Source organism: Triturus cristatus, chromosome 5_2 (assembly GCF_964204655.1).
Source record: "Triturus cristatus chromosome 5_2, aTriCri1.1, whole genome shotgun sequence".
NCBI lineage: Eukaryota > Metazoa > Chordata > Amphibia > Caudata > Salamandridae > Triturus > Triturus cristatus.
The window spans coordinates 475,491,759-475,512,253 of NC_140588.1; the positions used below are offsets into that span (position 1 = coordinate 475,491,759).

Below are 20,495 nucleotides of genomic sequence, written 5' to 3' on the forward strand. Positions count from 1 at the left end.
GATGCTGGGGAGCAGCCGCAACTCAGGAGAGTTGTGGCAGAGCCGGTGAGTAAAAGCGTCCCGAGGGATCAGGGGGTGGGTGTAAGGGAAGCGGGTGGTGAACACGGGAGGGTTACGGGTAGGGACCTGGGAGTCTGGCACTGAAATTACCCGTATATCATCAGTTTTGATTCTCTAATTAAGTGTTACTTGATTTGCCTAGCATAACCGCTATATGCCTCAACTTTCAGTTCTTGTTCCGGGCACTGATAAATCCCATAGGCACCACATGTTAACCGGGTGTTGATAGGTCCCGTTGGCACTTTAGAATACCGTTTTATTTTGTCCCCCCCCCTTCACAACCAGTCCAGCAGAAGAAACCCTGTGAGCACTTCTTGGTGTGGTGACGGGTGTATTAATAAATAGCTCTTCGAACCCATAACTGACGGCTCACTCTTTTTCCTCTCCTATGAGCCTCCGGGGAGACAACCTTAACAACGAAGAGGAGGAGCCGGGAACATCAACCTCTACATCCCCATCGGGCTCAGCCAAGGCAACATCGGGAGAAAGACCAGAAGGAAAATTTCCAACACAATATACCTCTTCTACTATTGACAATAAAAATCGTCCTTTTGGCAAATATATACAGCCTCCTCGCCGGTTTATCAAACCTGCCCTCCCACACTACCATAAACTACTTCGGGTGTCTGCACCCTCTCTATGGCTTCCTTGGCCAAGAGAGCCATCGCTTTCTGGCAGAGTAAGGAGAGATGGTCCTCTATCAACCTGTCACAATCGGGTGGCATGGATTGAGGGGCAGTCAAGAAGGGGAGGTAGTAGGCCCTTTCGGACAATTTGGAGAACCCAGCGGTCTGATGTTATCGACCTCCTTTGGTGCAGGTGATGGCGACTCCTGCCTACCACTGGTTGCCCATGATTTTTTGATGGGGAATTAAAGAGGTTTGGATGCTGCATCTCTGGGAGGAGTGGTAGACAGTGCGGCCTATGCCTGCCCGATCCACAGGGTCTGGGGGTACGACGTCCTCTGCCATGCAGAGGCTGGTGAGATTGCATGCTATGGTGGTTGGGTGAGTATGGACACAGCTGAAAGCCCCTTCTGTGCCACAAAAGGATCGGCAGGCGGACTGGTGTTTTCAGGGGGCCATAAAAAGGCTGTAGCTCTGCTATACTAGAAGTTCTCCAGCGCCGAGTTCGCCTTGTCTCAGAAGAGACGGAAGGCATCAAAAGCCATGTCCATAAGCGAGTGTTGGACATCGTCTGAAAAACCAGTTGTTCTCAGCCAGGTGTGGTGGTGTAAGGCCACCGACAAAGAAACCACTCTGCCCAGCAAGTCTATCAAGTCCAGCCCACATCTGATTGTGAAATTGGCTGCATCTCTACTGTCTGCTAGGGCTTGGAAAAGTATGGCCTGGCAACCTCCTCTGAGATCATGGGCAACATGTGTGCAGCTGAATCCCACAGTGCATGGGAGTAACGGCCCAAAAGGCACATAGTGTTTACATACCATTTTCAGGCTGGTGGAAGAAAACATTTTCTTCCCTAAAGTGTCTAGCCTCTTGGATACCCTCTCCGGTGCGGTGGTAGGAGATGCACCAGTGTTTACACGACACATGTTGGCTTGGACCACCAAGCTCTCTGGGGTAGGGTGTTGCGTGAGAAAATTGGGGTGGCCTGGGGCGGGCTGCTGGTGGCAGGCAATTGCCCTGTTCACAGGAGGCCCTGTGCTGGGCTTGTAACAGGTCCCAAGCAGGACATCTGTAAGGACTTCATTAAAAGGGAGAAGCAGCTGTGAGGGATCACTACCGGCTGAAGCACCTCTGTCAAAACCTTAGTCTTCCTGACACTGAGGGCAGGCTAAGGCCCAGGTCCTCGGCTGCCTTTCACATCACCTCAGCCAAAAAGGCTCCCTCCTCTGTAGCCATGGTAGAAGGAGAGACCATGCCAGTATTCTGGGAGGTGTCCAGTCCACTGGCGTGTCCACCAAGTTCTCACATCAGTCCATGTTAGGGTCTAGGGGCTGGTTTTCTTTGGAGTCCAGTGGCCCCACCTAATCTTCCCCAAGTCCTAGCCCATAGAAAAAGGGCCCAGGCTCTGACCTGGAGGGTATGGCTCCAGTTGGGGTCAGAGTTGGACGATGATCCTCCAGCTCCGTATCACAGTTGAGGATGAGAATGGCAACGGTGCCGCTGGTGTCGACATCGGGACCAGCGCCACGGAAGGCCAAGGTGGTATGACCAGCGCTGGACAGATTCATCCAATGATCCAATGGGTCAGACTGGCACCGGTGGTGGAACCGCTGTCGAGAACCAGTAGGGGCCTCTCCTGAAACTGCGGTACCCGAAGATGCACAAGAGGGGATGGGCTGCCCTAATATGCATGGCGTTATAGAATTTACGAAGTCGGGAGGGGGTCGCTCCGGCTCCTGGAAACTCATAGCCAGCCAAGTGCAGAATCTAATGTGGAGCCAGACTTTGAATAATGATGCTCCTTCGTCTCGTCTGAAGACTATGACAGACGGGGCGAAGTCCAAGACCTCGTCGAGATCTTGCTTTTCGCCTTTTTGTGAGACTTACTGGAAGAAGACTCAGGCTATTGGAGCGATCCATGAGCAAGATTGGATCTAAGGATGTTCAGTTGGTGGTGAGGCAATGGGGTATGACGTCTAGTGAGGGGGCTGAGGATACAATGTTGGATCTACTTTTATCTGTCTTGTCAGTGAAGAAGAGGCTGGTGGCTTTGCATTTGTCGACTGATGCATGGACTATGGATTCTGGGAAGGATTGGCCCAGTGTTTGCTGGAATGCTTGCTGATGAACATTGGCAACAAATATCTTCTTAAAATGGTACCTAAAGAACAGACTTCATAAAACGGTAGTAACATAAATGGTGGTCATCAATTGCTACCCCATAATTTAGAGGTACCATAAGGGTGTGCAGACAAACAATTAATCTGATGAAACACATTAGAAGTACACCAAATATCATGGGGAAATTTTTTAAATGGAGGGTGTCTATGAAAAGAAGAATATGAAGGAAGGTTCCTCAAAGAAAAGTGTAAGGCTTTGAAAATTTTGCACTAAATATTGGATGCATTTTTGAGAAATTGTGAAATATTTCAAACCCTACACACGAATGAGAATGGAGAAACTTAGCTAGCATTGCATAAATCTCAGAGTAAAGTCAAAGTGAACTGTCTACATTGGTAGCACAAGATATCACAGTATAGTAGTTTAATGCGTAAAGGCTGCCGCGAGACTCCCATCGCATATTTAAATGAACAAAACAGGGGAAGCATTTCATGTTCAAGACGTTCACTGACCTGCTTATAAAGGGCAATGAAGATTTATGCAAAAATAATCAGTATACCTAGGTCAATTGTGCAATACTTTGGGAAAGAAAGTTTCTCTAAGTAACCTGTCATAATTTGCCCGTTGCTAATGTCAACAAAGACTGTTAATTTACTTTGAAATCATTCACATCATCCTATGGGGATGTTCACTGGTCACCGCTGTGAATCCAGTGGAAAATTCTGTTGGAAAGATGGTCTGTATTGCTCCCACGGGTCCTTAAAGCATACTATTTTTTGGTGTCTCGCACACAGTTCAGCTGAGAAGGTCAATCAAAATCGAACAGACAAATGCATTTATTTCCCATAAGAAGGAATCAAAATAGTTGATGGAGGTTATTTTGCTGTATGGACAACGAGACTGATGTTCACGAGGGCAAAGTAAAAAATTAAAATTGAAAACCAGCTGTGAAAAGTCTGATGTTTTACCCAGTTCTGTAAGTGCCTAGATGAGAATCACAGAAAGTACAGACAAAGGAGTGATGAAAAATATGGTTCATTTTCCACCTGGATATTCTAAAACCACAATGCACACTTATTCAGTAGTATATTCCATATATTATGAACGTAACTGAGGTCCCACATATGCACAAATGGAGCTATATTTGAATATTAATGTAATGTGTTAAAGCATGCACACACAGGCATACACATGCGCCACTGTCATGTGTTACCACATTATCGCATTCTTTCAGAGACACTAGCCTGACACAGATAATTGCCAGCTCAGTTCTAACTTGCGTGTTTGACATATTTTCAAATACAATCCTTAGGAGACACAATCTTCTCAGCCTTGGCTTTTGTTTTCAGTTCATGAAACACACTAGAAAACAAGCTTGAACGGGCATCTTATGCAGACATCTGCCAGATCTAACCACCCAAGTCCACAAAGAGACATCTATGGATTAATGTTTCAAGTTAAATATAATTGTATTTCTATGCAGAGCAAATGCTAGAAAAGAAGTCTAGTACATTATTCCCAGAGATTCTTGCTCTGTGACTGGGCAGTCCTGGAGCCATCCTGGAGCCAGTTTATGAATTAATAGTTGGTGCACTTTTTGTTACTTCATCCCGGTAAAGTTACTTTGTAATTGTCTTAACCATTTCACTGCTAAGCAATTTCTTCCCTAGAATCCTTTTTTAAACGTCTTTTTATTTAGTTTAACTGTTCATTTAGATACGCCACACTCGACGGCTCCTTTAAGCGAATGGTACACAGCCATTTCCAGCTCGAGTGCAGTGATTCATCGACAGACACTTTACAAAAAGACTGAAGGGATATTAAAGACTGGATGTTGAAGAAAAGTTTGAAACAATTTGGAAAAATGGACCTATGCAAGTCTGACACTAAAAAAAAGCATTTGCCCCACTTCTAGCTAGTGCAGTGTGAAGGGTCTGGTAGTTAAGAATGCTTCAGAGGTTCACCTGATCAGTGTCAGATAGTATCAAGGCTTGATCACCATAATGTTATTAATCTTGGGATGACGAAAGGATGTCAGTTGCTAAAAATGCTCCCAGAAATAGAAACAAATGCAATATGAGCAAAATCATGAGAATAACCTGGGTCCACAACATGCAGCGAAATGACAGAGATTAGGGCAGCATCGCTAGTAAGGACCAACACTATCTGGATCACCCCAAATTCAGAAGTCTTTTATACTGAATTTCACCACTGAAAGTATTGAAAAGCTGCACAGTCAGCATCTGATGAGACAAGGTATCTTTTCCTTAGCAAATCACTATTTAGAAATATTCTGGTAGGCACTTTCTCTTTGTTCTCCAATTTATGAATGAATGATTCTATGCTTGCTCCCATCCTACTGAACTCTACCAAGAGAACTGGAAAGCTCAGCAAAACTGAACTTGTTTCGGAAAACCTTAACACCTAACTTTTCCGATTACGCTAGTCCTTCTTTTCAGATTATTTTGTATTCTTGGTTCTTTCTTCAAAGTACCTCGAAATCCTCTGGGTAATAAAGCACCACTCCATAAACCCATGCACCACAACAGTGTGACCTTAAGACCTTCATTTTGCCAGATTGCCCTTTTTTCCCTACCGTATGTCAAAGAGATTCAAATTAGCTACTATTTTAGGGGTTTGGTGTGAAAGATTTAGTTGTACAAAACAGAAGGGATTGTTACTAACTGTTTTAATCAGTAAATGCCTTTTGTTGATTTAAAATAGAATTTTTTTTAGTTGTCTTTCAATGCTCATAACACGATTTTCCTTCCATTTGTGGTTGGCGGTTTAGTTGAATTTTGTGATCAGTAGGGATTAGCAGTTTTGTGAAGCCATTTCACTTGAAGTCATTGTCTGGGGGTGAGGGAGATTGATTATGATCCTCTGTACTTTTATCTGCCTATTTGTATAATTGAGTTTATTTGTGAGTTGTGTAGAATACCCAACTGACCTGTTTGAGCCTTTCTAAGAACTGGGCACTTATCAGGTTGTTCAGGTAGGATAGGGTGTGCACGATCCTACTGGCCTTGGCCCCTCAGGATGAGGCTTACTACCCCAAACAAGTGTGGAGAGGAACTGAATTGTTTGTCAGTTTGGGAAGACTTATATGAGCAGTGCTAAGATTGTAGAGGGCAAAGCTAGGCGAAAGCCTCAGTTATGGCTGCAGTGAGTTCTAAAGTAAACACGTGTTTTTTATCATGGTTCAGCTGGCCACAACTAAGGTTTCTACTCTATCCAAACAAATTAATAATAGTAAAACTGTGTTAAGAGAACAAGTGCATTCTAATTTGTTCTATGTCCAGTCAGTTCTTCAGTTTGAACAATCCACAAAGTAGTACTTACTCTTTCTTGCTGGTTTCCTGTCAGACCATTCTTGAACAGTTATTTGATCTCCTGGTCCTCCAATGTAATGCTGATCCTCGTAGGTTGAATTATCGGGAATGTCATAGGGATCCCACTCCTCAGTCAAAGAGAGTTTTGAGCACAGTTTTGTAACCTGTTCTATTTGGAACATCACAGCATCTTGGTAGAGGTATATGTATTCGAAGAACCTGTAAGCAAGTACAAATGAATGCCTTAGACTTTTGTACAGATGAATAAACGTTATGTTGAAACTAGATACAGATATTAAACAATTGTGGTGGGGCAGTGGTCTTGTTGTATAGTTGTCCATTGAGTGGATGTACTCTTTTTAGCGTTTAAGAAACATTCACGGTTTGCAGACATACCAACCAAAAATATTATTTGGCAGCACAACTATATCTATAAAAGACATGTTCAAAAATCTGTCATTAAATAAGTACAGAACACCACTTTAAGTACTTCTAAAATTAACAAATGATATGAAAATATTCAAATGGTACTTATTTGGGAAGACAAACTTTATTAACACGAGCTCTGTTTAGGACAGGGGTAATTAAATGTTTGTCTCAGGTATGCTAATTCACTAACTTATTCCTATTCTCAAGTCATAGGCCATTCAGAAAGCTCAACTGAGGAGAACATTATGTGCCTCAAAATACGTTTTTAGGGCTGCTCAAGAATGCCCCCACCAGGGCCAGACTGGACGAAGCGTGCATCAGCTGTTTCCCCGGGAGGCTGGAAGGGTGGGGGCAGGTTTGTTACTGGGGGCCAGTTTTGTAGTGGTGCTGCATTATCAGACCCCAGTAACAAAAGTAGCAGTGCTTCACACTTGCAAACCCCCTGACGCCCCCCTCCGCCCCTGTCCCCCTGGGGGCTGCTATGATAAAATTGCCAGGGCTGCTTTGGATTTCCAGTCCAGCCTTGGCCCCCACCTACATCTGTATGCTCAAAACCTAGGCCCTTTCAATGCCTCATCTTTATTCTATACATTACTATACTGTGTACAGAGGTGTTGTGACATCCCATTTTCCTTCCTATATTTCCCCAGTAGCTACTTGCGTCCTGGAATGTGCATCTATTTCTGTTTATATGGAGAGAATTCTCCTGCATTTATATCAGAAACAATAATACAAGCCATGGTCTAGCACAGGCCAGATGGCTTTGTACCCTTAAAATATGAAGAATAAGCACCAGAGGAGAAAACATATTCGTTTCCAGTAGAATAATTTATATTTTGTTTGGGAATGAAGATTAGATGGAATAATTAGCAAGAATAAAAAAATGAATGAATTACCTCTGAGCCGAGTGAAAATACAACACATTTAGAAATGATCCAGCATATATATTGAAGATCCACTTGTCCTTCTGAATATGTAGTTTAGTAGCAGGAGAGACTTTCGACTTATTAACTTATCCCAATAATATGAAAACCAATAACAAACCTGTTTGTAAAGTTTCACATTTAGCTAGTGAACAAGCTGGAATCAAGTATTAGAAATATTAATTTTGCATTTGGAAAGATATGATGTCACTATTATAAACCGATAAAAAGGGTTCTGATAAACAGGACTAAGTAAATCAGTTGGTGATTTACAGGCACTCTTTTATAGTTAAATGTGTTTTGTAAGCAGGCAAGACTTACAGGAAGCAACCTTAATGCCTCTGGCGGCTTACTGTAATTATATTTATATAGCGCTTACTACCTCTGACGAGGCGTTGAAGCACTTTTCAGCAAATAGCACGCTACTCCAGAACCCAAAAAGGATTAGTGGGGAAATAGTCCTGACGAGGCGTTGAAGCACTTTTCAGCAAATAGCACGCTACTCCAGAACCCGAAAAGGATTAGTGGGGAAATAGTACATGGAAATATGTGCTAATTTGAGCGGTGGGCATGAAGTCTGTTGGTTGGATTGAATAGGATAATGGAGGGATAGAAGAGGGAAGAGTCTAAAAAGTGTTATTTGGTAGATCATAGTAGTAAGATGAGGCTTGGAATGAATAAAAGGAGAGATGGAGCAGGGAGGAGTGTCTAAAAGGGATTAGTAAAATCACATTAGTAAAATGAGGTTTGGGATGAGTCAAAGGAGAGATAGGAGCAGAGGAGGGTAGGTCCCAAGTACATCACGCACGGGTGCCATGGGAGTAGATCTTCCTGTGGTAATGTTATGGTTTTTCACTACTGTCTCGCTCGGCTGTCCCACATCGCTTCTGATGCCTTTGTAAGCCAGACTACTACTTACATCTTTATCCTAGTTCGCAGCAGTGTGCTGACCTCTGTTTCAGCCAGATGGGACGATGTTGATCAATTCATGGGTAAGAACCCTTTCTGAGATATGTATGAGTCACACAGCTGACCACTGTGTGACACCTGCGCAGGTTTTTATCTATGTGTTGTGTCTTTTTCTGTTCACTTAATTGAAGTACAACATATGTCAGTTTGCACTGACCACACCATTTTGGGAACCATAGAGTGCCATCCACAGCATGTGCATGTCTACTGCTGGAGACAGTTTGCTAGCATTTCCAGGACACCATTTCCAATGACTTGTCATATGAAGTATGCTGTATTTTAATTTTATTTGTTCTTCCACTACTATTTTCTTTTTAGGTGGACGATCATCATTTCTCTACATCTACCCCAGGTAGTTTACCTCTGTGGAAACCTACATAATATCACAACATAGCTGTGGGGTAGGTTCACCATCCACCTTGTATCGGTCCTGACGAAGCGCCGTGGATCCGCTCGGGACCATCAGGTGCGAAACATGTTGACCCGATTACACTATTTTGATTAATTCACATCTAATCAGGCACATTACGCCCCGACAGTAGCCTCATCCAGTTTTGGTCTTTTAACCCTGAAGAACCTCCACATTAAAATAGCCACTTGGCATCTCCTAGTCAGTTTTATTCCTCACTCCCTTACATACTACCACCCACACTTTCATAACACTCTCACATCATACGCCATAAATGACAAAAGATCTCCACCAAAGCAACCCTATGTGGGGCCCACAGGGCATTGCAGGTCCGGCCCAGCGAGGAGCGCTGCCCAATGATGAAGCAAGACATCCTTAGGGGTGTGTGAGGGCAACAAGAAATAATCCATAGTATTCCCTTTCCCTGTTGTCCAATCTAAACATACATAGTGGTTCCCATTTCTGTTCTTCTTTTGTCACAAAGTCTACAGTTCTAGTCTGGCATTACCTTTCCAGTAAATGGGATTATGATGCCACTTTTTATATGTTTACTGCAGCGTAAAGTTATATGTTTTGGGAAGGTGAGCACATGGAAATAAATAGGGATGAATAATAGGGTGATCATATTGCAATCTATCAGAAGCAGTTGGCTAGCTGGGAATGTGAAGCAGATTCTCAGGAGGTAGGTAGCGCCCAAGTGACAGTGCACAAACATATTTGAAACTGATACAAGAAAATAATAAACACACCCTTTTTCAGTCATAACCTCGATGTGTTTGCCACCTTTATTTGCCTATTAGATCGTCTGAGCTCCCACTGGGTCAAGTTTACTGGCTCTTCTTTAAGGCATTTAATCGTTATGGTGGACAAAATTCCTGTGTGAGTGAGATTTCTTCATCCAAGGGTCAGTTCAAAAGTAATTCCCATTTTACTTATGGTCACCACAGCTAATATGGGTCAGCTATTATCTCTCTTGCTCCATCAGGGTTGGCATTTCTCCTGGTGGCACGTGCACATCTGGCTAAAAATAAGCGCACTCTAGTGTTAGGGCGTTTGGATAATTTTTTTACTTTGCCAATGCCTTTTTTTCCATTCCTTCTCGTCTTCTTTATTTTAGTCACCCATTTGTGTTTAACGATGTCTTCAGATTACAGTAACCTCTAAGTGAACAGTAACTTTACTTTTTGACAGTAGGAATCCTATTTTCTAATGATATGCATGAAAACTAAAAAAGGTGTCAATACCTTGTCTAAGTAGGCATGTCTAAGAAAAGCCACCCATCCTGTTCTTTTAAAATTATATGCAATGATAATATTTCTTGAATTTACAATTTTTCTTACAGCCATGTATGACCGCCAAGTTTAAACACTGATGTGCTTTTCTTTTTTATTTCAGTGGCATTTGCTTGAAATGAAAAATACAAACACACACACATACACACCTACTGTCCAAGAACTACTGGCTTTGCCAATGCGCGTCGTAATTCGGCTCCTGTCCTTTACCTAAGGAGGGCTGAAGACTTCTCTCACAAACGGAATGCACGATTTAGTACTGATGGGTAATACCTTCTAACACACAATATTTCTGATGATCAGATTTTCAATAAAGACACAATGCTGCTGATGGATTTAATATCCTCTCGCAAAAACCAACTCTGAGAATCTACACTTCTGCTTAAATTGGTCTTCTCGTGAAAATAATCTCTTGTGATTACTATGTAGTCCCATGACACAACTGGCCTTATGTACCAAAATGTTTGTCCCTCACAGTATATTCCCTGTGCATAGTGGCAGGCTTACTGAGGGGAAAGGTACAAAAGCACAATGTATGAAAGTGTCCTGCAAGTTTGAATTGTTAGTGCGATACACAATTACCACTCTGCGAGTCTTGGCGAATTTCAAGTAAAAATAGGCAACAAAACGACCCTTCCCTTCGGCGAATTGGCCCGTTTGCGGCCCGGAATTTTTTTTGGGGGCTGTACAAAGCCCAAATTGCAATTCAGTAATTTGTTACCGAATCACAGTTTAGGTTTTGCAATTGGATATTTGGAAAGGGCATGCTGTGGGCACCCCTTCCAAATACCAATTAGAAATGGAATGTACAAATGTTTTGCAACTGAAATGCGGTTGCAAAACATTCATACTTTACCACAAGCTCTAAGTTGTGGTAACCCATTCATAAATAGGAAAGGGTTCCAGGGAGCCCCTTCCACTTTGAGTATGGCTGGTAAAATATTTATTAAGAGCAGGCAGTGGTCTCACAGGCTTCTGCCTACTCTTAGAAAATGAAACTTCAAAGTTTTAACTTTGTCTTTTTAAAAGCATCCTGTTTTTCTTTAAGGAAAATGGAATGGGTTTAAAAAAAAGATTGCTTTATTTAAAAGCAATCGCAGACATGGGCCAGCAGGCCACCATCCCTGTGATGCTTGTGATTCCTAATGGATAGCTAATTGTGACATACATCATTAATATTCATGAGGTAGGTCTATTTGCGACCCAATGGGAATTGGAAATGAAAGTCAAAAGAGTTCCAAACATTAGGAATAGCGATTTAGGAAACCGCTATTCCTATTCTTTGCACACGTAGCCCTTAGTAACCAGATGCAGACAGGACGACGTCTGTAATGAACAGCTTCGACTTTGGACGTGGTAGATACAGGTATCTGCAGGCATCATATGGAGCAAATGTTTTCTTTATCCATTCTTCATTTATACAAGCAAAAGCTGATTATAAAGACGTGTGTTAAGCATAGATTAAGATCACTTTACAGTTAAAACAAACTAAGATCAGGGGAAGGAAAACAGAACTATGTTCAAGTAAAAGTGAGTGTGGGGGTGCAACTCAATATTTGCACATTTTAGATGCAAAGAGGTAGGGGAAAATGTGAAAAACACAAGTGAGCCATTTAACAACAGCAGACTCTCTTATGTCCCTTTAGCAAAATGTACTTCTTTAGGTATGACTTTTATTATTGGCGCTCATTCATTGTCACACAACATAAACAAGGTGGCTTTGAGTCAGCCTCCTTCAGGTTTTGGGTTGTTTGGGCGAGTCCCCTTCAAGCATCAGTCTAGTCTGTCCATCTCATTTTAGACCAGCCTGTGACATTTTGTGGATGTTTACATTTTTCATTTACATTTTCCATAAGTCAGAATTAACAAAGTAGTTCCTTTCTGCCTTTGCTCCTCACATTTCTGCTCTCCTTCTCTTCTCGGTGATGGTAGCCTTATAGTTGTTCCTGACTTGCTGCTCAGCTCCTCTTGCATATTTCGGTGAGCAGGCACTCACACCCACACACACACAGTGATACTAATCATCGACATTACTGGATGTAAACACCGCTTGCTTCAGTATAGCTGGTGCCTGAGGAGGAGCAGACTTTACTGTGGTATTAATGCTTAACACTGCCAGCAGCAAATAGCATAAAGACACTGTGCATTCAATGTCAAAGTCAGCAGGCTTCTCTGCCCCTATGCCCCTGCAGCTCATTCTCTTTGCTTGAGAGGAACAAGTATTCAGTAAGCTAGCACCCTCATGATGAATGACGCCTAAATATGTTATCCCTGGGGCTCAGTTGGAGGTTCAACTGACCAAAAGGAGGCCACTGTGGCCCCAAATCTCCTTCTCCAGCACAAGGATCTGCTCTGATCTAGAGTAAAAGTTGTACCTCTATTCATTTAATTTAGGTGAATGTTCTAATTTCAGGACACATCTGAAGTCCTTTCTGAATTATTTTTTTTCTGCTGAACTATTGAGTCTTTTTAGAATTTGGATGGTGTGCATACAGCTGCTAACAAGATACACCCTTTCCCTGCCCAAAGAGTCTTCTGAGTGTGTTCTTTTGCCTAGAGGCAAGGTCTTAAACTGCTCACCATTTTCACATTTTCCTTTCTTAATGTCAACCAGACTTTTCAACAGGGAAGGGGAGAGAGACGTTTTTTACAGATAGGGTTTACATTCTCCATAATTAATGTCCAAACACCAATGGATATGTCACACCCAGAGACATTGAAATAGACTAATGTCTTAAGAGTATCACCCTACTTTGCGGAAAAATGAGTAGTTTCTTCTGTTAGACCTCCACCGACTCTATCCGTGGCATGCTTCATCAATGGAGTTTTTGAAATCAATAAATTACAGGCTGGATTTGGATACATACAAAAGCATAAACATATAACACAAAACGGGCCATGTCACCCTTATTTGTTTATTCATCTGATCCCAATGTGATCAGGGGTCTACGGTAGGAGCCCCCATACATTAAAGGTGTAGAATTAAGCTGGTTTCAGGGGATGTCATAATTTAGGCTGTGTATGGGTGCCAAGCCTGTACGTCCATTGTTGTTCTCGCTCCAGAAGGTTTCTTGGCATATCATTAATGTCAATACAGGGTGGTTGTGTGTGCTATGCTCCATGAACACCATATTACCTGCACAACTACTGGTGGTGAAGATATATTCTTAAGAAAGATGAGCTCACCTATGTTTGTATATATGATAAAAAAATGTTTCCAAAACAGGAATCAAGACAAAATTCCACCTACAGATTGGGCAAGTATGCATGAAATAACTGTTGCTTGATTCTTTGTCCTCCTGACACTGAGAGATAGACAAAAAGTAGAACCCTGTGGCATGGTCTTTGACTTGCTGCAAGCCCTGGACCCGAAGAGGCCATAACTGTAAGGGATGAAACATGTCGACAGACTAGCAGGGTGACAGATCCATTATAATTCCTTCTTAACACAGCATTGTTTTTTAACCAAACCTGAGCAACCAACATTAAAGGAAAAACTTGGTTGTTTTTATTCTTTGAAGACCCTGGCTGGAATTATATCTAAAGGACTTCTTGGAATATGGCCAAGCCCATCCTGGTTTTTAGGGACCAGGAGGAGACTCGATGATGAAGCATGGCACGAATAGAGTGGGTCAGGATCCATAAGAAAGTACTTCTTGTTTTTCCAGAAAGTAGGATGACACTCATAAGACATAAATCTGTTGTATGCCTCTTTGTATAGGATACCCGTTAGTGTTTAGATATTGACTTAAAAAGCAAACAAAACCCAATGGCTTTGACAATACTTGTTTTAGTATGATGACCTGTGTTACTTTGAGTACCAGTCATCATGGTGTCAGCAAATGTTCAGGGAATGTGGCGACGGATGCCTCCTTCCTCGACAGGGATCTATCAACCTCCGCATTCTGGGAGCAAGGATCTGGAGAGCAATCTTGTCTCATGAATACTGCAATCCATGTGTGATGCACTTTCATCATCATCATGCACTCTGCACTTTGCCTGGCGAACATGAGGCAGAGTGCAAACAAGTGCCTTGGTCGTATCGCAGGCACAGTGCAAACACAATGTTGAGATGTGAGCCTGCTAATGTCACACTTATTTCTGGTGCTAACAATTTTGCTTAGTAAAAAAAGGTTTTTGAGCACAGTATTCATGATTATTAGTATCTCTATATCAGGATCGAAGGCGAGGATTAGGCTTAAGTTTTTCCACTTTAATACACAGCAGCCATCAAACATTATGTATTAATTTTAAAATACATTTCCCATGAGTTCTTGGGAAAAGAAAGAAACAAGAAGCCTCAGATAAGTGTATTTGTTCACTCTGTGTTATCATGTTAAATTCAGTGCTTTTAAACATTATTTGCCGATGTTTTATTCAATAATTATGCTGTGAAGGTTTTTTGCTACCATTGTCTATTGCGTATTTACTGATGTTTTCCTTTACAGCGTGGCTTTGAGAACATTCTCGCTACTTTGCGGCCACTTTCTCCTCAGTCAAGGCTCTGCGTGTGGTGCGGTCATCTGACCACTACGGGGCACATGCACACAAATTTAGGGGAGCCCGAGCACACAGATTCAATGCGCTCCAAGCGTCCTACCCCCCCTCCCCCCAGGCGGTCAGCGTGTCACTTTCACCCGATTCTTTTGAAAGGTGAAACAAGTCTGGTTGGGGGTGTTGTAAACAGGGGCTGAATTCACTATTTGTATGGTCTTTTGGCACCAGAGAGCAGCCACCTGGAGCTGAACACCGGCTCTGCGGGTAAGAACCGGTCTAGTTTGAGCCATACTTTGGGACATGTTCCAGACGGTATACAACGGTTTCTTGTAAAATAAAGGGAGTACTGGTCGCTTGGCCTATTTGGCCTGTTATGAATCCTTTCTGAGATTAGTGGTGACTCCTGGGTTTCCCCGGTTTCTTATTCCCTGGTCCCCGGTTTCTTATTCCCCGGTTCTTGGCTAAACGCCCTATCTCACTCATTATTACCCATAGAGGAATATGAAGATTACATGGAGGAGGAAGATATTACTTACTTCCCTATTGACGACCATTTCTGTCAGGTTATGGATGCCTCTATTTTTAAGGCTGTGTCCCAGGTCGTAGCTCCTTTGGAGAAGAAAAAACTCCAGCTTCAGGCTCAATGCCAAAAACTGCTCAAACCGAGGGAAGATCTCTCTGGGCCACAGGCCGATACATCTAGGGCAATCCTTGCCATCCATCTCAGATAGCAAGGGTAAGCACACATACTATCCAGGGGTCAATCTGGATGATTTTGCGTGCCTTGAAAACGCATTTATGGATTTCCCAACCACACCCTTCTGACTCCCAAAGACCAGGTACTTGGGGAGGTCCCCCCATCCCTCGCCCCTCCCCAGACCTGGGGGATGTAGATGATTATCCAAATGTGTCAGATGGGGATGTGGACTCCGGCAGACCCTGCCGTCCATCTGGTGATCCTCTGCCCTCGGAGAATGATGCCATGGTAATTGCGACCCCCCAAGACCGAAGTTCAGACATGTTGGACACAGATGATCTTTTACATCTGCGCTCTGCAGAATGGTATCCATCACCTAAAGTAGCTTCTTATACAGCGGGCCGCTTGCGCAAGCCACTGGGAAAGGAGGTCAGGAGTTGTCTCCAAGCCCAATGTTCCAGGCCTGCTTTGGAGGGCAAAGTAGGCCTCACTGCCGAAATTGATGCCAAAATGGCTACTTTTCTGGGGAAGCTTGTGCAAGATGCCAAAAAGGAAATAGACCGCTTTGGCGCTTGTGCCAAGACAAACTACTAGATGTAGCTGGACCCCTGTCCAAGATCCTGGACATAGTCGAAGATGCGAAGGCATCCGGCTCTTTTGCCTCCACCAAATCTCTGTCCAGCTGGGCTCAAAGAGACATCATTTTTATGGGAAATGCAAATTGTGCGATATCTGCTGAATGTTGTAGATCCCTCTTAATTAAAATCAACTCAAAGCTGGGTGAGCTCTCGACATCAGAAGCGGGGCAAATAGCAGAGGGAAATCGCTTTGGAGACCCATTCATCCGAGAGTTGGGCAAATTCATGAATACCTTCAACTCTCTGGATTAGGCCCAGACATCAATCAAAAGAATATTTCTGCTCCGTGTTTTTGCCACAACCCGCCGTGGTAGTGGGCACTCAGCTGACCGTGCTTTTCACCAAGCCTCCTCTAAAGGTGCAGAATATCGTCGAGGACAATGGCAGGATCTGTCCAAGTTCAGAAATTTCTATCCAACAAGGACCTACCAACATAGATGGGGCATGAGAGGGAGAGGAAATGGCAACTACAATGCCTCCTAAGGTGAATGTAAAAAATTCAGAGGGGATCAAAACTGGGGGCAGGTTGGTGATTTCCTCACACAACTGGGAAGCTATTACCTTAGATGCTTGGGATCTTCAAATGATCAGAGGTTTCCAAATAGAGTTTTACAGTTCTCCAAGCCAACCACTCCATCTGAAATCCCTTTCCTTTTCTCACAGCCAGTCAAAATTAGTAGACATTGAGATTGGTTAGCTCTTGGAAAATTGTCCCAACAACCTTGCATCCCCATGGTTTTCTCAGCAATCTTTTTCTGGTGAAAAAGAAGGAAGGAGGCCAGTGCCCCATCATCAACCTAAGGGAATTCGAGAGGCTGGTTTACCACCATTTCAAGATGATGAAAGGCATCCATCTTCCCAGTGATTTGTTGCAGGCAAACAATTGAACGGTCGAATTGGACCTCAAGGACGTCTATCTTACAATCTCAATATTTCCTCCCCACAGACGGTTCCTACAGTTTCAATGACGGTATCAGATAATCAAGTTTATCTTTCAGTCTGTCTTCCGCTCCGTGGTGTTTCACCAGGGTGCTGAAACTGAAGGTAGAACATCTGAGAGCTCGAGGCGTCAGACTAATCGCCTACCACGATGATATTCTAATTCTGAATCACTGCCTGATACGACTGTTACAGCACATGCAGATGACTATCGATCTGCTGGAATCCCTTGGTTTTGTGGTCATGAGAAGAAGTCATTCCTAATTCCCTCCCAAAAGGGACAATTTCTTGGGTTCATGGTAGACTCAGTCAAGGCCACTCTAAGTCTTCCTTCTCGAAAACTTACCAAGCTGAAGCACAAGCTCAGAAGACTTTGACCAGACCTATGATCTCCCTGCATCCTCTGGTCCACATAGAAGGCCTTCTTTCACTGTCGATGCAGGCGATATTTATAGGACATCTGCACTACCCATCTGAGGTCTTACTTATTCCCAGTCCATTCCCCTCTCTGAGCAGGCACGGGGGAATTATAATGGTGGGTCTCTCATATGGAGGCATGGAACACAGGAGAATTTTAGGCTCCCAACCCGACCTTGTGATAGAGTCAGATGCCAGTGACTCGGGTTGGGGGGCACACTGAAGGGGAATTCTCAACAGGAGGAAAATAGTAATCTGCAGAACAGTCCCTTCATATAAACTGCCTGGAATTAATGGCAAAAAGTATTGGACCATGGACAAGGTTCAATGTTGTGTCGTTCTCAAGATGGAAAATGTAGCAGCAGTCCAGTACGCCAACCATCTAGGGGAAACGAGATCGAAGATTCTTTTGGACCTAGTTCGCACCTTTTGGAACTACTGTCTGACCAACCAGACATTGGTCTTGGCAGAACACCTTTCAGGACAGTCCAATAAGGTGGCAGATTGGCATTCCGATGCATTTCTCCAGGACTGGAGCGAGGAGAGGGGCTACGGCTTTCCACATTTTGCAATGATCATGAGGTTGTCCACTCAGGTTCAGCGACAACGGGCGGACCTAGTGGTGATTAACCCGATATGGCAATCTTAAGTCTGGTTTCCAGTTCGGATGTAACTTTCTTGGGATTTTCCAATATCTCTACCCCTGTTTCAGGAATTCCTCCAGGATCCCAAAGAGAATCTGCATCATTTGGTACTGGTGCGTTTGCTCCGTCTGATGCCATGGCGCATTACAGGGAACGTTGGAAAGTCCCAGAAATGTATCAGGAGGCTGCCACATTACTCCCTAGAGCCTAAGATGATAGCACAAGTAAGAGATACCGCCCCGCCTGGTCACAATGGCTGGGTTGGCGTCATCAACGGCAACTGGATCCCGTGGGGACAGACACTGTCACCATTCTGAACTTCTTGGCGGCCTTAGCCTCAGAGGGTTTGGTGTATAGAGCCATTAACACCTTCAGATCGGCCATCTCAGCTGGTCATGTACTGATGGATGGACACTGTTTGGGGGATATCCTCTGGTCTGTAAACTTCTCAGGGGCATTAGACTGGCCGTCCCTCCTGAACCTGTTATTCAAGGTTGTGGGACATTAATAAGGTTCTTTGCTTGTTTGAGTCATGGCCTTCTAATAAGTACCTTTCCAGGAAAAAGATGTCGGCGAAACTAGCTACTCTATTGTGTTTAATATCCTGCCAGAGAGTCTCGGATGCGAGAGCTCTAGATTCAACAGGTAGGTTATTCACGGATGGAGTAACTTTCCATATTTCCAGACAAACAAAATGTAACTCAAGAACTGTGTCATACCCAGCATTTCCAAATGTTCCAGAATTATGCGTGGTTAGAGCACTGAAGGTTTCTGAGTGTATGACAGAAGCCTTATGCTGTGAGGGTGAAAGGCAATCACTCATTGCTGTTACTAAACCTCACAAAGCGGTATCTTCCCCTACCATTGCTAGATGGGTCAAATGGGCCATGCAGGAAGCAGGGATCGACATCTCCCATTTGAAGCTCACTCCGTGAGGGTAGCCATGGCTTCAAAAGCTTTCTAATTGGAAGGTGGTCTGGAGGACATTCTCATTGCAGCGGATTGGTCCTCAGATTCTCCCTTCAAAAGGTTTTACTTTAAACCATTTACAAATCTGGCATTTCTCGAAGTGGAGATGCTTAAAACTAGCCTAATCCTCGCCTTCAGTCCTGACAGAATGAAGAATTTCCTAGCTTGTAACAGAACGTTTCGATTCTATAAAGGACTCTGAGGCGAGGATTAGCCCAACCTTCTGAATCGGTTAATATACCCACCTGATATGATGTGCAATTACAATACTGAAGTGTCCAATTGATGATATTGTGTAGGTATATAGTTATGAAGAATTGCTTCACGAATTCTTGTGTAATGATACACTTGCGTTTATATTGTGTTGTTTCTAGCATTGTTTGATGACCTTGTGATAATACAGTTTGGATAACAAAATCCTTAAGTCACTTATTTGTCTTCTCTAGGACGGTTTCGAATAAACAGGAGTGATCCTACGAAAGATTGGCTGTGTTAGCAGGAAGTAGGAGGAGGACAGAGCGTCTCCAAAGAATGTTGAAAGGACATGCACTGTTCTATTTGGATGAACTGTTTCTTTCTTTTCCCAAAGGACTCATGGGAAATGTAGTTTAATTTGATACATAATGTTTGATGGGTGCTGTGTATAAAAGTGAAGAAAGTTAAGCCTAATCCTCACCTCCGAGTCCTTAACAGAATTGAAACTTTCTGTTACGATAGGTAGGCCATTTTTCATTCTCCTGGTACAATATAATGAGCATCATGCTTTCTCACAATATACTGCAGTATTCGGGAAAATTACTAAGCATTTTGTACCAATGTATAAAAACTTTGCTTAAAATCCAAAACTCATATGGAACTAAGAAAAGTGATCTGAGAAAACTGAAAGCATATGTGGATGAATTTCTGCATGTACAACGCACCACGGAAATATTTTGATCTACAACTAAGCTTTGAATGAAAGCAAAACAATAATTAGACAAAGGTTCTGCTTGTTCCCAATTAGGGGCATTTGTTACGGTCGACTTCACGATGAGGAAAATATGAGTAGTCACTTCTGCTCTTCTGTGATGAGGCTCTTGTTTACATTTTTCTATGCGTGGGCCTTAAGAAATTTGCCAATGTGGTCATATTTTGCCTGAGCAAGGCTGACTCTCAATTTTGTGACACTGATATTGTTTATGCCACATTAATAATTGACTATTTAATACTTCCACTTTATTTTAAAGATAACAATACTTATTTCTGTTGTGATTGTAGTAATTTTAATTAACTGTGCATTAAACATTTGAATTGGCTTGCTTAAAATGCACTACTTGAGTATATCTAAAGAAAATAAAGTAACACACATTGTCAAATCAAAACTGACACGGAAACTGATTTTAGGTATTACACAAACCAATTGACTGCAGTGAAAATTATGATTTCAAGCATTATCGAAGATCCAGAACTATGTTCCGCCATAACCTTTTTTTCTGTACTTATCTACAGTACTGGTAAGTCAAACATTGCACTTGGCCACTACAACTTCTAAAA

General features: G+C 42.9%; 1 protein-coding gene across 1 annotated transcript in view; it reads right to left on the reverse strand.

Annotated features, from left to right (window-relative positions):
- EPDR1 (ependymin related 1) overlaps window positions 1-20,495 on the reverse strand; it is a 124,729-nt gene that overhangs the window by 23,691 nt on the left and 80,543 nt on the right. Inside the window, exon 2 of the mRNA XM_085607459.1 lies at window positions 6,150-6,358. Within this exon, the coding sequence (XP_085463585.1) occupies window positions 6,150-6,358 (209 nt within the window). The remainder of the gene's footprint in view (window positions 1-6,149; window positions 6,359-20,495) is intronic.